The 21,902-nt window shown below is 46.7% G+C and overlaps 1 protein-coding gene across 1 annotated transcript in view; it reads right to left on the reverse strand.

Annotated features, from left to right (window-relative positions):
- LOC141128471 (vomeronasal type-2 receptor 26-like) overlaps positions 1-21,902 on the reverse strand; it is a 170,865-nt gene that overhangs the window by 146,060 nt on the left and 2,903 nt on the right. The window contains exon 2 of the mRNA XM_073615776.1: positions 21,573-21,696. Within this exon, the coding sequence (XP_073471877.1) occupies positions 21,573-21,696 (124 nt within the window). The remainder of the gene's footprint in view (positions 1-21,572; positions 21,697-21,902) is intronic.

Here is a 21,902-nt window from a genome sequence, read left to right on the forward strand (position 1 = left end):
ATGGATTCTCGTTTTGCCATCCAACACCAAATACCTTTGTCACCTAAAGCCCATGGACTCTCTATCCATCTAGCTGAAGGGACCGCTATCAAGTCTGGACCTGTCACCCAAGAGACTATGCCAATACCTGTTTTCATTTCCAACGTCCATCAGGAACAGCTGCGCCTGGACATTATCGCTTCACCCCTGTTCCCCATAATACTCGGCATGCCATGGTTACAGGCCCATAATCCGGACATAAATTGGATCACGTGTGAGGTGACCTTTTCCTCTCCTTACTGCCAACAGTTTTGCAGAACCCAGAACATCCAGGAGAACTCTACTCTGTTATGCCTAGATACAGATCCTAGTCTACTTCAATCCATTCCTTCCGCCTATCATGATTTCCTGGACGTATTTAGTAAACAGAGGGCAGAGGTGTTACCCCCTCACCGGGCCTATGACTGTCCCATTGAGTTACTTCCTGGTGCTGAAATTCCTTTTGGAAGAATATTTCCCCTGACTGTGGTGGAGCAAGGGGCATTGAAGGAATACATTGACGAAAACCTCAAAAGAGGCTTCATTCGTCCATCCACGTCCCCCGCAGGTGCTGGCATCTTCTTCGTGCAGAAAAAAGATAAAACCCTCAGGCCGTGTGTGGATTACCGCGAACTAAACAAAATTATTGTGAAGAATCGGTACCCTCTCCCCTTATTACCAGAGTTGTTTCAGAGACTGGGGATGGCTACCATATTCACCAAACTTGATCTCCGTGGGGCCTACAATTTAGTTTGTATTAGGGATGGAGACGAATGGAAGACCGCTTTTCGTACCCATTATGGACATTTTGAGTACCTCGTGATGCCTTTCGGCCTGTGTAATGCCCCTGCCACATTTCAATACTTTATTAATGATGTGTTACGTGACTTTTTAGACCTGTTTGTCATCGTCTATTTAGACAACAGATTGATTTTCTCTTGTTCCCTTGAATCCCATCGCAGGCATGTCAAAAGTGTATTGGGCCGACTTCGACAACACGGTCTATATGCAAAGGCTGAAAAATGTGAATTCGAACAGGAAAGTATTCCATTTTTAGGGTTAGTCATTTCCAGTAAGGGCATTAAGATGGACCCCCAGAAGGTCACGGCTGTTCTAGATTGGCCAGTCCCGACTGATAAGAAAGGAATCCAGCGATTCGTTGGATTCGCTAATTTTTACCGCAAATTTATTAAGGGGTTCTCAGCCATCATTGCACCCATCACACAGCTTACCAAACAGGGTACACGCTTCCATTGGTCGGCCGAGGCTCAAAAGGCTTTTGAGACTCTCAAGGGCCTTTTCACCTCCGCCTCTGTACTAAAGCATCCAGATTCCTCTCTGCCATTTATTCTAGAAGTGGATGCATCTGAAATTGCTGTAGGAGCAGTATTATCCCAAAGAGAGGGAACCAAGGCCCTGCTGCATCCCGTGGCCTTCTTTTCTCGTAAATTATCCACGGCAGAGAGAAATTATGCTGTAGGTGACAGAGAGTTGTTGGCAATCAAGTCAGCATTGGAGGAGTGGCGCTATCTGTTGGAGGGTGCCGCTCATCCAGTTTTAATCTTTACAGATCATAAGAACCTGGAGTATTTGAGGTCTGCAAAGAGGTTGAAACCACGTCAGGCCAGGTGGGCTCTCTTTTTCTCCAGGTTCTCCTTCCATGTCACTTACCGTCCTGGCTCCAAGAATACCAAACCTGACGCCCTGTCTAGGATGTTTCACAAACCTCAAGAGATTTCCTCTCCAGACACCATTTTGTCTCCGGGGAACTTTCTTCTACTTCAGGGAAACCTGCTTTCCCAGATTAAACAGGCCTCCGCAGGAATAGAATCTTTCATTAAGACAGAGCTCCAGGTTAAGGATGGGTTATTGTGGCATGAGAGTAGGATCTTTATACCTGAAACACTACGAGTTCCAGTACTAGAGCTTTGTCACGATCATGCGCTGGCTGGGCATTTCTGTGTGGCTAAGACCACTGATTTGGTTCAACGCACCTTCTGGTGGCCTCAGCTGCGCAAAGATTGTAAAGAGTTTGTAGAGTCCTGTACCACCTGCCTTAGGAACAAAGGGCACAAAACAAAGGCATGGGGTCTACTAAAACCCTTGCCTGTCCCACATAGACCCTGGAAAATGCTCTCTATAGATTTTATTGTAGAACTACCCCCGGCCGGGGGCTTCACTTCAATCTTTGTCATAGTGGACCAGTTGTCGAAGATGGCGCACTTTGTCCCAATGAAGGGCACCCCTTCAGCTACAGAAACAGCACAAGCATTCATTAAAGAGGTCGTCAGGCTCCATGGGGTACCAGTGAATTTCGTTTCAGATCGAGGGGTACAATTTACCTTTCGATTCTGGAGGGCTTTGTGTAAAACCTTGGACATTGAACTCTCATTTTCATCGGCTTATCATCCCCAGACTAATGGGCAAACAGAAAGAACAAACCAGACCCTTGAACAATATTTGCGCTGTTTTTCTTCCTTTGCCCAAGATAATTGGATTGCTGTTTTACCATTGGCCGAATTTGCTTATAACAATTCTATTCATTCTGCTATCAAGCAAACTCAGTTTTTTGCGAATTATGGTTTCCACCCCTCATTTTTACCAAATTCTCTTCCAGAATGCACAGTACCCGCAGTCCAGGAGAAATTGGATTTCTTTACCTCTAACAACCAAGTTTTACAGGACACCATGACCAGAACCCAGGAGTACAACAAAGCAACCTTCGATAAAAAGAGGCGAGGTGAGCTCTTACTTGCACCTGGGGATCAGGTATGGTTGTCCACCATAAACCTCAGGTTGGCCTGCCCTTCCAAGACTTTGGGTCCCAAATTTCTTGGACCATTCCCTGTTAAACGGAGAATTAATGAAGTTGCATATGAACTTGAACTCCCGGATTCACTAAAGGTACATCCAGTTTTTCACGTGTCCTTGCTTAAACCATCTATTACCAACCCATTTCCAGGTCGAAGTACGGATCCTCCTGATCCAATCCTGGTAGATGGGGAAGAGGAATTTGAGGTGGAGGCTATCATGGACCACAGGAAAAGAGGTAACCAAAATCAATTCTTAATAAAGTGGAAGGGGTTTGGCCCAGAGGAGAATTCTTGGGAACCAGAGGATAATATTAATGCTGAAGACCTGTTTAGCCTTTAAGCCTTCTCATCCAGAGAAATTTTTTCAAAGGGGCATCCGGAGGCTGCCCCTTGGGGGGGGGCAATGTCATGAAGATCCTGCCAGTAACCGGCGTCCCAGGCGCACGGGAACCCGGCCACGGGTCCCATTGCGCATGCGCGCGCGTTCATGGATGCGGTCACGCACGGGCACGCGCGCACTCCCGCTGGTGTCAGGCGGGCTATTTAAACCTGCCTGTCACACTCCATCCCCGCTGTCTGCTCTACAGCGTTCTGTGAGTGTTACCTGATCTGATCTGTGTATCCTGTTATCTGACCCGGCTTCCTGTTTGACGATCCTGCTATCTGCCTGCACCAGACCCTCTTGGCTTGCCTGACCATCCCTCTGCATTACCCCTGGTACCTCTGCTGTCCGAATGTTACTGACCTCTGGCTTGTTGACCCTCCGCTGTGTTCATCAGCCTCCAGTCTGCCATTATCTGCTGTTGTTCCTGGTTCCAGTCCAGCTTCCAGTCTGCTATTACCTGCTGTTGTTCCTGGTTCCAGTCCAGCGTTCCAGGCTACCTTCTGCTGTGTTCCAGCCCAGCGTTCCAGGCTACCTTCTGCTGTGTTCCAGCCCAGCATTCCAGGCTACCTTCTGCTGTGTTCCAGTCCAGCTGCCAGTCTGCTATTACCTGCTGTTGTTCCTGGTTCCAGTCCAGCTGCCAGTCTGCTATTACCTGCTGTTGTTCCTGGTTCTAGTCCAGCGTTCCAGGCTATCTTCTGCTGTTGTTCCAGTCCAGCATTCCAGGCTATTACCTGCTGTTGTTCCTGGTTCCAGTCCAGCTTCCAGTCTGCTATTACCTGCTATTGTTCCTGGTTCCAGTCCTGCATTCCAGTCTCTGTCCTCAGTCTACACCTCAGACTACTGACTCCAGAGGGTGCCACCACTACTGGACTTCCAGCAACTGTTGATCCTGCCAGGCACCCATACCACTCTTCACTGTTGGCCCTCTGTCTCCATTCCAGGGGAACGGGAGTGGGAGCTGTAAGGGAGGTCTTTTCCTGCACTTCAGGCTCACAACCTACCAGGTACATGACACAGGCTCTTGAAGTATTTACAGTTAGTGTACTGTGTACCCTGCACAGTTGCACCTATAGCTACCTGAAGACAAGTGCTGGTGTGCGTCTTCTGATCCTATTAATACCACAGGCAGGCATTCTGGAAGCTGCTGTATAAACAGTAGAGATATACATCCCAGTTTTGTGCAGCTACATCTCACTGCAGTGCAGGCCATTAATATGTCTGGAAGGCCAACAAGGAGAGGCAGACAGTCACAAGCCAATAAAAGAGGGCAAGCAGGCTCTGCGTCTAGAGGCAACAGTGCTGGTCGTGGACACGGTGCATCCTCATCAGCACGTTACCGTGGGACACGCTTGTCCTTTTTTTTTGGCAGCTGGCCGTGTTGAGCTGCAACATATGGAAGACTTGGTAAAGTGGATGACCAAGCCGTCCTCATCCTCTCTCACCCAGGCTCAGGGTACGTTGTCTGGCAAAGCAGCTGCCAATGCAGCCTCTTCCCTCGGCTCAATGGCATCAGTCACTCCTTCCCTAGCCCCACCATGTCCTCCTGAGGAGTCCCCGAACTGTTTGACCACAGTGTTGGGTACATGCTCCAGGAGGATGCCCAGCGTTTTGAAGGCTCCGATGATGATACTCAGCTAGAGGAAGGCAGTAACGTGAGCCCAGACAGAGGGGGTGCCCAAGTGTTACAGCAATCTGGCAGTCATGTTCCCCCAGCTGCAGCATACTGCCAGCTTTGCTCCAGTGATGAGGAGGGAGGGGATGATGAGGTCACTGACTCCACGTGGGTGCCTAATAGGAAAGAGGAGGAGGAGGAAGCACATCATCATTGAGGCAGGATGCCCTCCAGGGACCAGCTTAAGGGCAGCACACCGACCGCATCACACCTCAGAGCTCCGCATGTGCAGGGCGCTGCTGTCTCTGCACTTTATTCCAAAAGTTCTTTGGTGTGGCCCTTTTTTGAGACGAGTGCATCAGATCCCACCGCTTGTATTTGCAACATATGTCTCAAGCGTATCTTGCGTGGCCAAAACATCACCCGGTTGGGCACCACATGCTTGACCAGACATATAAAAGACCCACACCAAAGAACAAAGAGGACCTCTCCTTGTTCCTCATCAGCTGGGATCTCCAACCCCACTATACCTTCAGTCCTCTCTGAGACCTGCACTGAGAGGAGTGAAGGTGTAGAATTAGGTGTGTCACAGCCAAGTACTTGCAGGCAATCTGCTATGGGTACACCAACGTCAGATTTTACCAGGCAAATTTCCCTGCCCCAGCTGCTGCACCGCCGAAAGAAGTTTGCTCCCAGCCATCCACATGCGCAGCGGTTGAATGCTAGCTTGGCTAAGTTGCTAGAACTTCAACTGCTGCCTTTTCAGTTGGTAGGCTCTGCCCCCTTCCGTGAGTTTGTGGAATGTGCGGTTCCCCAGTGGCAGGTTCCCAAACGCCACTTTTTCTCATGGATTCCGGCTCTCTACCAGCATGTGAAAGGCAATGTCTTGACCTCGCTGGACAGGGCGGTCAGCGGTAAGGTGCATATAACCGCTGACTCATGGTCCAGCAGGCATGGACGGGGACGTTACCTATCTTTCACAATGCATTGGGTGACTCTTCTGGCAGATGGGAAGGATGCAGGACAAGGTGCAGTAGTGTTGGAGGTTGTTCCACCACCACGCCTCCAAAATGCTACTACTGGTCATTCTGACATACCTCTCTCCTCCACCCCTCCTCTTCTTCTTCCTCCATGGCCTCTTCCTGTGCTTTGTCCACAGAACCAGCGGTGCTCTGTAGGCGTTCAAGGGGCTACGCAAGTACGCAGGCCAAAAGATGCCATGCGGTGCTTGAGCTGGTGTGCTTGGGGGACAGGAGCCACACTGGGGCAGAGATTCTATCAGCTCTGCAGGGGCAGGCCCAGAGGTGGTTGACGCCACGCCAGCTTCAGCCAGGAATGATGGTTTGCGACAATGGCGCCAACCTCCTCTCCGCCCTCCGACAGGGACAACTGACCCATGTGCCCTGTTTGGCTCACGTCCTTAACTTGGTGGTGCAGCGGTTCTTGGGCAGGTACCCGGGCTTACAGGATGTCCTGAGGCAGGCCAGGAAAGTCTGTGTCAATTTCCGCTGGTCATATAATGCCAGTGCTTGGCTGGCTTACCTCCAAAAGGAATTTAACCTGCCCAAGAACCGCCTAATCTATGACATGCCCACCAGGTGGAACTCAACGTTGGCCATTCTGCAGCAGCTGCACACGCAGCAAGGGCCATCAATGAGTACCTGTGCGACTATAGCACCAGGACAGGGTCAGGTTAGCTTGTTTTTTTCCCCACGCCAGTGGGCCATGATTAGGGATGCATGCACTGTCCTGTCACCATTTGAGGAGGCCACGAGGATGGTGAGCAGTGACAGTGCATGCATCAGTGACACTGCCCCCCTTGTCCACGTGTTGGAGCACATGCTGCATGGAATAATAGACATGCACACTGAAATATTTTGTTTCGGAATTTCGTTTTCGTCCGAAAAAGAAATGTATTTAGTTACTCCCAAAATTTGTTTTTCTTTAAAAACTTGCATTCGTCCGAAAATCCAAATTAAGTAAGGTGGAATCTGTCATTGAAGGCTTATGGTGTCTGTCGAATGTTCAAAGAAGATTCGACAGAGCAGCTAAACTGCACGACGCCGTATAGTTTAGCTGCTCCGTCGAATCCTCTTAGAACTTTCAACAGACACCATAATCATAAATGAAAGTAAGTTGGCTGTACGTGTTAGTTCTAGCTATTTTACTGCCCCTCCTCTTTGGTTACAATCAGCCAATAACATTCATCATCATCATTATCTTTATTTTTCTTCCCCCACCCAATTCCAGCAGCAATCTTTTCTCTCTATGTCGAATCTCTTCTCTCTATGTCGAATCTCTTCTCTCTACGTCGAATCTTTTCTCTCTACGTCGAATCTTTTCTCTCTACGTCGAATCTTTTCTCTCTATGTAGAATAATCTGGGACTAACAGAGTTAAGGTTAGGCACATTCGACCACAGGTTTGATGGACACAGATTGTTATTGTCAGCATCATGTCGAATCTCCTATCTATATCGAACTGTTGTAGCAACTAAAACGAAAATAAAGCATGTGTTTATGTCAGATCTTTCGTTTTTCAGATTCTGCACGTTCGTTAACGTTTGTTAAAACGATAACGAAAATACCTTAAATTTGGACGAAAATGCATTTGGACGAAAACGAATGCACATGTCTATGGATTAATGGACAGGGCACTTGAGGCAGAACAGAGGCAGGAAGAGGAGGACTTCCTTACCTCTCAAGGCCCCCTTTATCCAGACAGTGTTCCTGCGTGCCCGCCGATCACACAGGAAGAGAAGGAGGAGGAGGATTGTGTCAGCATGGAGGTGGAGCCTGGCACTCAGCATCAGCAGCAGTCTTTAAGGGATCATTTACAGTCCCAAGAAACCCATGGACTTGTATGTGGCTGGGAGGAGGTGGCTGCGGATCATGTTGTCCTTGGTGACCCAGAGGACACCAGACCGAATGCCTCAGCAAACCTACGCTGCATGGCCTCCCTGATCCTGCAAAGCCTGCAGAAAGATCCTCGTATTCGTGATATCAAGGAGAGGGATCGTTACTGGCTAGCAACCCTCCTTGATCCATGTTACAAAGATAAAGTTGCGGACCTTATCTTGACGTCGCAGAGGGAGCAGAGGATGAAAAATCTTGGGGAGGCCTTGCAGAAAGGTCTGTGCAATGCATTCCCAGAGACTGGGAGGTTACAAACTCCTGTTCCTGGACAACGTGTTGCTGAGGCTTCGGTCAGTCAAAGAAGGAGCGGTGGAGAAGGTGGCCATCTGACTGATGCGTTCAGACAGTTTTTTAGTCCGCAGCCCCAAGGTATGATCGGTTCCAGCAACCATCGCCAGCGTCTGTTTTACATGGTGCAGGAATACCTAGGGGCAAGATCTGATTTGGACACCTTTCCCACCAAAAATCCTCTGGGTTACTGGGTCTTGAGGATGGATCACTGGCCAGAGCTTGCACAGTATGCAATTGAGCTACTGGCCTGTCCTGCATCCAGCATTCTCTTGGAACGCACATTCAGTGCTGCTGGAGGCTTTGTAACCGATTACAGGGTGCGCCTGTCCACCGACTCGGCCGATCGACTGACCTTCATAAAAATGAATCAGTCTTGGATCACCACCAGCTACCAAGCACCTGATGCTGATGTAACCGAATAATTTTTTTTGAAATGTCAGATCCCTTCAAGACTGCCTATGCTGATGCTGAGTGACTATCCTGTTATGCTGAGTGACTATCCTCTTCCTCCTCAATGATCAGCCCCTGTTTAACAGGGGCGTGTAATTGCAATTTTTGATGGAATATTTTGCAGGAGGGCTCATTCCTGCGCTCCAACTAGAGTATCTGTGAGGGGTTGCAGCGTTGTGGCACCAGTGCCTAAGGCCCTATTTTTCTGCCCCTGCTCAACAGGGACATGTAATTACAATTCTCTAATATTTCACAGCAGGGCCCCTTTCTGCACCCACCAAGAGTAACTGTGAGGACTTACAGTGCTGTGGCACCAGCACCACCACCACCACCACCAAAGGCCCAATTTTTCTGCCCCTGTTCAACAGATGCATGTAATTACAGTTCTTAAACTAATATTTCATAGCAGGGCCCGTTTCTGCGCCCACCAAGAGTAACTGTGAGGACTTACAGTGTTGTGGCACCACCACCACCACCACCAAAGGCCCAATTTTTCTGACCCTGTTCAACAGATGCATGTAATTACAGTTCTTAAACTAATATTTCATAGCAGGGCCCGTTTCTGCGCCCACCAAGAGTAACTGTGAGGACTTACAGTGCTGTGGCACCAGCACCACCACCAAAGGCCCAATTTTTCTGCTCCTGTTCAACAGATGCATGTAATTACAGTTCTTAAACTAATATTGCAAAGCAGGGCCCGTTCCTGCGCCCACCAAGAGTGAGGGCTTACAGTGTTGTGGCACTATAGGGCAGGCCCCTACTTACAAACGACTCCTACTTGCAAACGGAAGGAGACAACAGGAAGTGAGATAAAATCTACCCCAAGGAAGGGAAATTCTCTCCTGTAAGAGTTAATATGGGAAAAACGTGTCTCCTCTCCACTGATGCTTTATCAACAATCCTTGTTTCACTAAAAACCCCAAATTGTCAAAAAACATTTTTCATTGGGACAGAAAGTGAGGTGAAATCTTCTGAAGAGGTGCACAGACAGCAAAACAAATGTGACAGGGGTGATAACCCTTTCCTATGTTTTCCAAAAAGCTTAAAATAGATTTTTTGGCTGGAGCTACACTTTAAAAATGTACCAGTTCAAAATTACAAACAGATTCTACTTAACAACAAACCTACGGTCCCTGTCTTGTTTGCACCGCCTGTATACTGCTGTTCAGAGTATATAGGGCCTGGGGGCCCCACGCCTTTCCTTTTTTTAATTTGGGTGCGGCGTTCCCCTTAATATCCATACAAGACCCAAAGGGCCTGGTAATGGACTGGGGGGTACCCATGCCGTTTGTCTCACTGAGTTTCATCCATATTGCCGGGACCCAACATTACATTAAAGCCGCAAGCAGTTTTAAATTACTTTTATTCCTTTAAAAATGACATTTTGTGCAGGGACTGTTCTAAGCACGGGAAACACACGCCACTTTACAGGCATACTATAGACACCCCCCAGGTACGATATTTAAAGAAATATTTCACTTTTTTTTTTTCACTTTAAGCATCATTAAAATCACTGCTCCCGAAAAAACTGCCGGTTTTAAAACTTTTTTTGCATTGATACATGTCCCCTGGGGCAGGACCCGGGTCCCCAAACCCTTTTTAGGACAATACCAGGCAAATTAACCTTTAAATTTAGCACTTTTGATTTTGAACGTTCTAAAGTTTGCGCAAATTTTCTTTCCGTTCGCAGGTTCTGGTGTGAACCGAACCGGGGGGTGTTTGGCTCGTCCCTATTGAGCTTCAGTCTAAATTGAAAAATCTAGGGGTGATAATAGATGTTAGTTTAACCTTTCATCCACATGTACAAAATTTCATCAGATCATCTTTTTTCCACTTGAGACACATTGCTCATCTGCATCCTATGCTATCATACACTGTAGCTGAAAAGCTGATCCATACATTTGTGTTCTCCCCACTTGACTACTGCAATGCTTTGCTCGCTGGTGTGTTTAACATCATTATTAATCAACTATAATATGTGCTAAATTCTGCAACCAGAATCCTGACTAGGTCTGGTACAAGTGACCATATTATCCCTATCCTGGAGTCAGAGCCTTCGCCTGCTATGCTCCAAAACTCTAAAATTCACTTCCAAAAAACCTATAGAGAGTTATCTTCTCTAAACTCACTCCAATCAAATCTAAAAAATGTTTTCTTTTGTTTTATCCTGAATATTTCTTGTGTTTTCTTTGTAAAGCGCATTGAGAAGCTACATTTAAAGGCAGTATATAACAAAGTTTTTTATTATTTATTATTATTACTACATGTGCAGTTCTTTTTTTATGAATTGTGATTCATACAAATTTTTTATTATTCGGAGAATCAGATGTATCCAAATCTCAGAACAAATCAGAAATAAATTATAACGAAACAACAAAATTAATTTGTTTCATTCAGATGTTCAAAGCATCTGAATTAACAAATGATCTGAATTGATTTGTTAATAGCTTGTTGTTAAGTAGTGGGCGGCCGCTGTGTCTCTAACAACTTTGACTCATCTGCTGTCAGTTCCCTGCTGACAGCAGAATGTGAAAAAACAGCTTGGAATAGCTAGTTGTTAGGGACCCCGATGGCCTCTGCATTATTAACAACCATGACTCATTTGCTGTCAGAGATTGTAAATGAAACAAATGGCGGTTAAAAAAAGAAGCATGGGGTCCCCCCAATCTATACCAGGCCTATCGGGTCTGGTATGGATTTTAAGGGGAACCCCATGCCAAAATAAAAAAAAAACATGTGTGGTCCTCCCACATCAAAATCCTTATCAGACCCTTATCCATGCAAGCAAGATGGGAAGCCAGGAAAGAAGGACATGCATGCACCCCCTCTCCTGATCAATAACCAGGCCACATGCCCTTAACATGGGGAGGGTGCTTTGGGGTGCCCCCCAAAATACCTTATGCCCATGTTGATGAGGACAAGGACCTCATCTCCACAACCCTGGGAGGTGGTTGTGGGGGTCTTCGGGCAGGGGGCTTATCGGAGTCTGGAAGCCCTCTTTAACAAGGGGGCACCCAGCACCCCACATATCTCATATGTGAATGATTCTGGGGTACATAGTACCTCTACTCATACACCAAACCAGTGTCAAAATAAAAAAAAAACAAAAAAAAAGTTGACCAAAAAACTGGTGCTCTATCCAGGAAACACCTGATGGACCTACAGGAGCTTGAGAAGAGACTTTAAGTTTTATGAGGTTACTATGGGTATACTACTAATACAACAATTAAAAAATGGTATCCACCAGCATCAGATTTATGCTGTAGATTCCATTTGTAAATGGATAGAAAACTGGCTAAAATACCGTATTCAAAGAGTAGTGATTAATGATTCATGCTCTGAATGGTCTAGGGTTATTAGTGGTGTGCCTCAAGGTTCAGTGTTGTGACCCTTTCTTTTTAATATACTTATAAATGATATTGGGTCTGGAAGTAAAAGTATAATTTCAGTGTTTGGAGATGACACCAAGCTATGCAGTAGAATAAAATCCCTACTTGGTGTCTCCACCTTTGTGTTTTCCTGTGTTTATAAGTTATCCAGAAGGAGCTGGTCACTAATTGACCTTTGGCTTCCTAAGTATATTGTATTCCTATGGGAGCGCTGGACTGTCTGGAGGTCGCCATTATCTATGGTAATGAGATTAGCTCTACTAATATTTCTTCATCTTTCTTTGTGAATTTATCCACGGAAGCCTGCCCTGTGACCACCAGGTAGCAAGCAAGGCGAGCAAAGGAGGCACTCAATGACAGGACCTAGGTAAGTCCTAACTCCCCTAACCCTGACCAGACTGTACTACCCCTTACCTGGGCTACCCCAACTGACTTTACTCGGGAACTACTATTTGATCCGACCTTATCTAGTTATCGGGAGAGGGCAGGTAGGATCAGAAATGGAACAGATAGAGTGGGATTGGGGATTACTTATATCGGGTGACCAAAGAGAAGGGATCTCATCCTGTGCCAGCTGGTCCCACTGCAGAAATATCAGCGTGATCTGCTTAGCATTGGAGAATACATTCCCCTAGGTGGTCACTTCAGAGCGAGCAAAACCCTTCACCATTTGACTTTGGCTATTCTTCTTGCTAAGGATAACCGGGGACATTAGACAGTGTTGTCATAACTGTGATACCTGTCAGTGGCTGGGAAAGAAGGGCGACTGATCTAAGGCTTCTTTGTACCACCTAATGATCATAGTTGAGCCCATTCGCTGGATAGCTGTAGAACTGGTAGGACCGTTACCCTGACCCAGTGAGGGACTGGAAAAAGATATATCTTGACGGTGGTAGGTTATGCTACTCATTACCCGGAAGCAATTTCCCTGACAGACATCCATGCAGAGACAGTGGCAGAGGCCCTGCTCCCGATATTTGGGGTTTCACCCAGGAGATTATCTTGGACCAAGGGACTCATTTTACTGTGGACCTGACCCAGCAGTTGTGGAAGCTCTGTGGAATTAAACCTCTACAGAGCTCTACCCCCAAAACTCCCAGACTAACGGACTATGTGAACGGTTCAATGGAATGCTGCTGAAGCAATTACTGCGGATGGTCGAGAGAAATGTCAGAATTGGCCTGGGTGCTCCAGAACGCCTGAAGGTTCTCCCTGCATGTTGGGCCTCTGTATGTGGCCACGCTGTGTAAAAGTCTCACACATGTGGTATCGCCATGGTATTCAGCCATGGAAAAAGGGATGTTTAGCACCAGTGTGGGCCCTGAAAAAAACTTCAGCCGTATCTCTATGGATGATTCTTCACAGTGCTCACTGACCACAATCCCATAATCTGGTTGAATTAAGTCTCTGGGGACAATGGATGCTTGTTGAGGTGGAGTCTTGCCCTGCAGCCTTACAACTTTTCTGTGCAGTATAGGCCAGGATGACAAAACGACAACACAGGTGGACTTTCCTGCACACCATCCTTTGATTGTATCGGATCTAGTTGAGTCTATGGAAGGGGGGAGTGTTCTCACAGACTACTCTGTGTTTCACTGTGTTTTCAAGTTATCCAGAAGGAGCTGGTCACTAATTGACGTTTGGATTCCCATGTATAATGTATTCCAATTGGGCACTGAACTGTCTGGGGTAGCCATTGTCTGTGATAATGGGATTAGCTCTACTGTCTGAGGTGGTCATTGTCTGGTATAATGGGATTATCTCTTATCTGATGGTTTTCTGTATAAATTGCATGTGGATTGAGTAAGGCCTCAGTCACATGAGGCGGATCCGCTCAGCAGAGTCCGCCAGCTCAGCAGGAGAGCTCTCCGTTGAATTCCGCTGAGCCAGCGGATGACAGGTCCATCTCTGCTCACTGAGCAGGCAGGGGCCTGTCAGAGCACCGCTGATTCCTATGGAGAGAACGGACGAAAACGGACAGCAAGTCCATTTTCATCAGTTCTCAGACGATCCGCCAAGACGGATAGCAAACGTATCACCATACATCTGATTTTAACGGATTGGATGGCAGACGGGTGTCAGTGGACACATCTCCACTGACATCATCTCCCCATAGAAGTCAGTGGATGGCCCAATCGGATCCGCCTGAAAAACAGATAGGCGGATCCGAGCGGGCTTGCCATGTGAAAGGGGCTTCAGAGAGAAGTGGATACAATACCTGGAATGTTGGAGATGCTGTAACCTCTTGATGACCATCTAGGAGAGATTTTGCAGGAGACTGACTTGCTAACATGCTGATAACTGGGTACACAAGGACATTACAGCTGCATCCGGAATAATATTGATTTGTTCTGTGATCTCTGGGTGAGTAAGTACTTCCCAAGGTGGTGGTCACAAATCAGCCCTGGAATGGGTGCTGTGAAGATTATTATAACCTATTTTGCACAGCACTGTGGCACTTTGAACTGCTGGATGAAAATGTTGGTATTTATTTATGAGGACACTTATGAAATTTTTGAGGCACCTAATATAATATTGTCGGGATCTGAGGGGTAAACAGGGGCTGGGAGATACCTCAGTCAAGTTAAAGTTCGCTTTATTCAGCAAAACAGGAAACTAATGACAGACTTTGTCTTTGCTGACAGATCAAAATAACACAAGAAACTCTGCTCATCAGTACAACACAATCTTTTTAAATCATGCTCGAACTTCAACCCCACCCTTATAACAGTATATATTTGAGCATCCTTAAGGGGTGAGCACATTGCTCGGGGGAGCACATTGCATGGGGCTTCTATCCTTAAGGCTTCTTCCTCTAAGTGATTCTTTCTACAAGTGATATGCACTTCATTCTCTGCACTTCAGCGATTGCACGAAGCAAACAAATACAAAAATCTGCACTGGAAAGCAGCTAACAGACTGCAGGTGACCCTGTCTCTCTATTAAGCTCTCCTTCCACTCTGTAACATGCACTCTCTACCACTGCTTCTGACACTCCTCTCCTCTCTCCTCAAACTCTCTTACCTTCACCCCCCCTCTCCACCCGCCTGCTTATACATATCACCCTGCCTTCTGTCTTCTCCCTACTACTGCTCCTACCAACTCTCGCTCATTCTACATCCACACACTGATAAAACCTCCAGTACTCTGAGACATGCCCCCTCACATAAATCTCAGTCCCACATTACCTCCCTCACCCTCCTGCTTCTCCTAATCTCTGGTGACATATCCCCAAACCCTGGGCCACCATCATCTGTCTTTGCCCAACGCTCCCATCCCCCTACACCCTCTGGCAGGAGCCGCAACCCACAGAACTTGGTCTCTATTCCTCTTTCCATAACCAGCCCCCCCTTTTCCTGTGCCCTGTGGAATGCAAATTCTGTCTGCAACAAACTCACCGCCCTTCACGACCTCTTCATCACAAATTCCTTTAACCTACTTGCCATTACTGAAACCTGGCTTCATGAATCGGATACTATTTCTCCTGCTTCCCTCTCCCATGGGGGCCTTCTCTGGACTCACTCCCCCAGACCAAGTGGACGGAAGGGAGGTGGAGTGGGAATTCTCCTAGCCCCATGCAGCACCTATCAGGTTCTTCACCCACCTCCCTCTCTGACACTCTCCTCTTTTGAGGCACACTGCATTCGTCTTTTCTCTCCCATTTCTCTAAGAATTGCTGTCATCTACCGGCCCCCTGGACCAGTATCAGCCTTTCTTGAGGACTTCTCTGCCTGGCTACCCTACTTTCTCTCTTCTGAAATCCCCACAATTATTCTTGGGGACTTCAACATCCCTGTCAACACTAACACTACTATTACTTCTAAACTTCTCAGTCTAACCTCATCGCTTGACCTGAAGCAATGGATACAGGCTCCTACCCACTCCAATGGCAACACCCTTGACCTTGCCTTCTCCTATCTGTGCACTCCGTGCAACCTTTCCAACAATCCACTCCCACTCTCTGATCACCACCTTATTAGTTTTGCTCTCTCCTTGTCTTCCACCTCTTCTCCCTCCAACCGCCTAACAGTTACACATAGAAACCTTCGCCACCTCAACCCTTCTCTTCTCTACTCTGCTACTGATCACATCTATGACAAAATCTCCCCCCTGTCCTGCCCCAACCTAGCTACTTTCATCTACAACAGCTCACTGTCTTCCTCCCTAGACAAGCTTGCCCCCCTCACTACACGCAGAATTAGGCCCCGACTGCTACAACCCTGGCAAACAGATGACACCAGAAGTCTCAGAAAACGTAGCCGCGCTCTTGAGCGCCTGTGGCATAAGACTAAGACCCAGGAAGACTTCACACAATATAAATCTGCCCTCCTAAAATACTACTCCTGCCTTCACACTGCCAAACAGACCTACTTTATCACACTCATCAACACCTTCTCATCCAGTCCACGTCAACTCTTCTCTACCTTCAACACTCTACTCTGTCCTCCACTGCCTCCACCCACCAACTCACTCACTGCCCAGGAGATTGCCAATCACTTCAAAACTAAGATTGATACAATTCATGAGGAGGTCGCCAATGCGCAAAAACCTCCCCCATGCAACACCCCATGTCCACAGACACAATCATTACTTCCCTCATTCAACCCTGCTACTATTACTGAGGTTGCTAAACTTTTATCTAGCACTCATCTAACCACTTGCCCCCTGGATCCTGATCCCTCGCAAATGCTACGCTCACTCTCTGACTCGATTCTACGCTCTCTAACTCACATTTTCACCCTCTCCCTCTCTCGTGGCATCTTCCCAAACTCTCTAAAACATGCGCTAGTCACCCCCATACTAAAAAAGCCCTCACTGGATCCCACCAATCTCAACAACTTACGTCCCATCTCCTTACTCTCCTTCTCCTCCAAGCTTCTTGAAAGACTGGTCTACAACCGACTAAGCGACCATCTGACCATGAATAAACTTCTTGATCCCCTTCAGTCCGGTTTTTGCCCTCAACACTCCATAGAAACTGCTCTCCTTAAACTCTCAAATGACCTACTAATGGCTAAAGCCAATGGACACTATTCTGTACTACTTCTCCTGGATCACTCTGCTGCCTTTGACACAGTGGACCACCCCCTCCTCCTCGAAAAACTCCACTCCTTTGGTCTCCGTGACTGCGCTCTTCGCTGGTTCTCATCCTACCTATCCCACCGCTCCTTCAGTGTCACTTACAACTCTACTTCCTCCTCTCCTCTTCCTTTTTCTGTTGGGGTCCCCCAAGGTTCTGTTCTTGGACCTCTCCTTTTCTCAATCTACACCACCTCCTTGGGTCAGTTGATTGCCTCGCACGGCTTTAAATATCATCTCTACGCTGATGACACCCAAATCTATCTCTCCACCCCCCCAGCTCTCTCCATCTGTCTCCTCACGCATTACCAACTTACTAGCAGACATATCTGCCTGGATATCACATCACTTTCTCAAACTCAACCTATCCAAAACCGAGCTCATGATATTTCCTCCCTCAGGTGCCACTTCCCCTGATCTCCCTGTCAAGATCAACGGCTCAACTATCAACCCATCTCCCCACGCCAAGGTCCTAGGTGTAATCCTGGACTCTGAACTAACCTTTCGACCCCACATTCTATCACTATCCAAAGCTTGCCGCCTCTGTCTTCGCAACATCTCCAAGATACGCCCCTTCCTAACCAATGACACCACAAAGCTTCTAATCCACTCCCTGGTCATCTCCCGCCTTGACTACTGCAACTCCCTCCTAATTGGTTTACCTCTAAATAGGCTATCCCCACTTCAGTCCATCATGAACGCTGCTGCCAGGCTCATCCACCACACAAACCGCTCAGCGTCTGCTACACCCCTCTGCCAATCCCTCCATTGGCTGCCACTCAGTCACCGAATTAAATTCAAGATACTAACTATAACTTACAAAGCCATCCACAACCTGGCCCCTAGCTACATCTCTAACCTAGTCACAAAATACCAACCTAATCGTTCTCTTCGCTCCTCCCAAGACCTCCTGCTCTCAAACTCCCTTGTCACCTCATCCCATGCTCGCCTTCAGGACTTCTCCAGAGCTTCCCCCATTCTCTGGAATGCTCTACCCCAATCCGTCCGATTTTCTCCTACTTTATCCACTTTCAGACGATCCCTGAAAACTCATTTCTTCAGAGAAGCCTATCTGGCCACCACCTAACAACTGTACATTTATCTTCTCAATCAGCACATCACCCACAGTTATTACCTCTTGTATCTCTTGACCTTCCCTCTTAGATTGTAAGCTCTAAGGAGCAGGGCCCTCTCATTCCTACTGTATCAAATTGTATTGTATTTGTACTGTCTACCCTCAAGTTGTAAAGCGCTACGTAAACTGTTGGCGCTATATAAATACTGTATAATAATAATAATAATAATAATAATAATAATGCTCAGCATATTACAAAAATCCAAGTTACAGGCCAGCTCACCCAGCAGGTTAAATACAGCGAATGGAGGCTTCCATCCAGCATCCAGCATTCAGGTCTCCTCATAACTGATAGCAAAACAGTCCTCACCCAAGAACATCCATGACCGCCGGGTCCAGAGGACCCGGTGCATCACGGATCACGGTAAACGGCCGCTAATCGCGACCGTTTACTATGTGATCGCTCCGTCAAATGACAGAGCGATCACTTGTAAACAAACTGGCGTCATGTCATGACGCCGGTTCCTCTCTCCCCTCTGTGTACCGATCGGTAAAGTGTGAGAGAAGAGGGGGAGGGATAGGATGGCAGCAGCGCTGTGGGCTGCATGTGTAGTGCCCACAGCGCTGCTCTGTGACAATTGCAGTCACATCCATCCATCCATCCATCCATGCTCTGCCATCCCTCCATACTCTGTAATACCCTGCAATACTCTGCAGTGCCCTGCAATACCCTGCAATGCCCTGCAATACTCTGCAATACTCAGCAATACCTCAAAATACTCTGCAATACCCCGCAATATTCTGCAATGCCCTGCAATACCCTACAATGCCCTGCAATACTCTGCAATGCCCTGCAATACCCTGCAATGCCCTGCAATACTCTGCAATGCCCCACAATCCTCTGCAATACCCCGCAATACTCTGCAATGCCCTGCAATACCCTACAATGCCCTGCAATGCCCTGCAATACTCTGCAATACCCCGCAATACTCTGCAATACCCCGCAATTCTCTGCAATACCCTGCAATACTCTGCAATACTCTGCAATATCCTGCAATACTCTGCAATACCCTGCAATACTCTGCAATAACCTGAAATACTCTGCAATACCCTGCAATACCCTGCCATACTCTGCAATACCCTGCCATACTCTGCAATACCCCGCAATACCCCACCATACTCTGCAGTACCCAGCCATACTCTGCAGTACCCAGCCATACTCTGCAGTACCCAGCCATACTCTGCAATACTCTGCAGTACCCAGCCATACTCTGCAATACTCTGCAATACCCCGCCATACTCTGCAATACCCCGCCATACTTTGCAATACCCAGCCATACTTTGCAATACCCAGCCATACTCTGTAATACCCAGCCATACCCAGCCATACTCTGCAATACCCCGCCATACTCTGCAATACCCCGCCATACTCTGCAATACCCCACCATACTCTTCAATACCCAGCCATACTCTGCAATACCCAGCCATACCCAGCCATACTCTGCAATACCCAGCCATACTCTGCAATACCCCACCATACTCTGCAATACCCAGCCATACTCTGCAATACCCAGCCATACCCAGCCATACTCTGCAATACCCCGCCATACTCTGCAATACCCCACCATATTCTTCAATACCCAGCCATACTCTGCAATACCCAGCCATACCCAGCCATACTCTGCAATACCCAGCCATACTCTGCAATACCCCACCATACTCTGCAATACCCAGCCATACTCTGCAATACCCAGCCATACTCTGCAATACCCAGCCATACTCTGGAATAACCCGCCATACTCTGCAATACCCAGCCATACTCTGCAATACTCGGAGATACCCAGCCATACTCTGCCATACTCTGCCATACCCAGTCATACTCGGCAATACTCTGCAATACCCTGCCATATTCAGCCATACCCAGCCATGCTCAGCCATACTCGGCCATGCTCGGCCATACTTGGCTGTACTCGGCCTCTGTATGTGGCCAGGCTGTGGAAGTCTCACACATGTGGTATCGCCATACTCAGGAGGAGAAGGAGAATCTATTTTGGGGTGTCATTTTTGGTATGTACATGCTATGTGTTAGAAATATCATATAAATTGACAACTTTGTGTTAAAAAAAAAAGCGTTTTAACCACTTCCCGCTCGCCGTCAAATAGACCTCCTCTGTAACTCAAAACATTTAACCAGTAAACTATTTTATAGCCTTGCCTATGGGGATTTTTAAGTAGCGAAGTTTGGCGCCATTCCACGAGCGTGTGCAATTTTGAAGGGTGACATGTTAGGTATCTATTTACTCGACGTAAGTTCATCTTTCACATTATGTAAAAACATTGGGCTAACTTTACTGTTTTGTGTTTTTTTTAAAGCACAAAGAAAAGAAAAATTGCTGCGCAAATACAGTGCGAAATAAAAAGTTGCAATGACCGCCACTGTTTTCTCAAGGTTCTTTGCTAAAAAAAATATATAATGTTGTTCTATGTAATGTTTTAGCAAATAAATGATGATTTTTCCATGTAGGAGAGAAATGTCAGTATTGGCCTGGGTGCTCCAGAACGCCTGAAGGTGCTCCCTGCATGTTGGGCCTCTGTATGTGGCCACGCTGTGTAAAAGTCTCACACATGTGGTATTGCCGTACTCGGGAGTAATAGCAGAATGTGTTTTGGGGTGTAATTTGTGCTATGCATATGCCGTGTGTGAGAAATAACCTGCTAATATGACAATTTTGTGGAAAAAAAAAAGAGAAAAAAAATATCTTGATTTTGCAAAGAATTGTGGGAAAAAATGACAACTTCAAGAAACTCACAATGCATCTTTCTAATTACCTTGGAATGTCTTCTTTTCAAAAAGGGGTCATTTGGGGGGTATTTGTACTTTTCTGGCATGTTAGGGTCTCGAGAAATTAGATAGGCCGTCAGTACTTCAGGTGTGATCAATTTTTCAGATATTGGCACCATAGCTTGTGGACTCTATAACTTTTACAAAGACCAAATAATATACACCAATTTGTACTTATTTTTACCAAAGATATGTAGCAGTATAAATTATGGCCAACATTTATGAAGAAAAATTACTAATTTGCTAAATTGTATAACAGAAACAAAGAAAAAATAATTTTTTTACAGAATTTTCAGTGTTTTTTTTTTTATAGCGCAAAAAATAAAAAACTCAATGGTGATTAAATACCACCAAAAGAAAGCTCTATTTGTGTGAAAAAAGGACAGTAATTTCATATGGGTACAGTGTTGTTTGACTGAGTTATTGTCATTCTAAATGTGAGAGCACCGAAAGCTTAAAATTGGTCTGGTTAGGAAGAGGGTTTAAGTACCCAGTGGTCAAGTGGTTAAGCAGTACACTTCCTGAACTTTTACTGGCAGAAAGAGCTGTACTAATCCAGTCCAGCATCCTCTAGGCCACCCTTTAAATGAAGCAACATTTTCATATTCTCCTAGAAAGTCCTCAATATGGTTGTTAGGTAACATTGGCTGTATTAAGTCACCAACACAAATCTCACCTTCATTGGCACAGACAACAGTACCCACCGTCTTGACTATTTCAGAGGGTTCCTGCCATTTCATGAGACACCTGCTCTTCACAGTAGGCCCAACCACCGGTTGTGCATTCAACTCAACACAGCTCTTGGCATACATCATCATTATACTAGTTCTGCAACACAGTATCAATCACTTCATCTAGGGGTTTCTCCTTTTTGGCGGAGGCCCCTGAACCTTTGAGCTTTTGAATAAGCAAGTACCAAAATATGGGGCAGTCTCACCCAATTAGCAAGTCAAGAGGCAACCCTGGGATCACTCCAACTCTTAACCACTTACAGACCAGAAAGATTTGGCTGCTTAATGACCAGGCCATTTTTT

Source organism: Aquarana catesbeiana, linkage group LG01 (genome assembly GCF_042186555.1).
Source record: "Aquarana catesbeiana isolate 2022-GZ linkage group LG01, ASM4218655v1, whole genome shotgun sequence".
Lineage (NCBI taxonomy): Eukaryota > Metazoa > Chordata > Amphibia > Anura > Ranidae > Aquarana > Aquarana catesbeiana.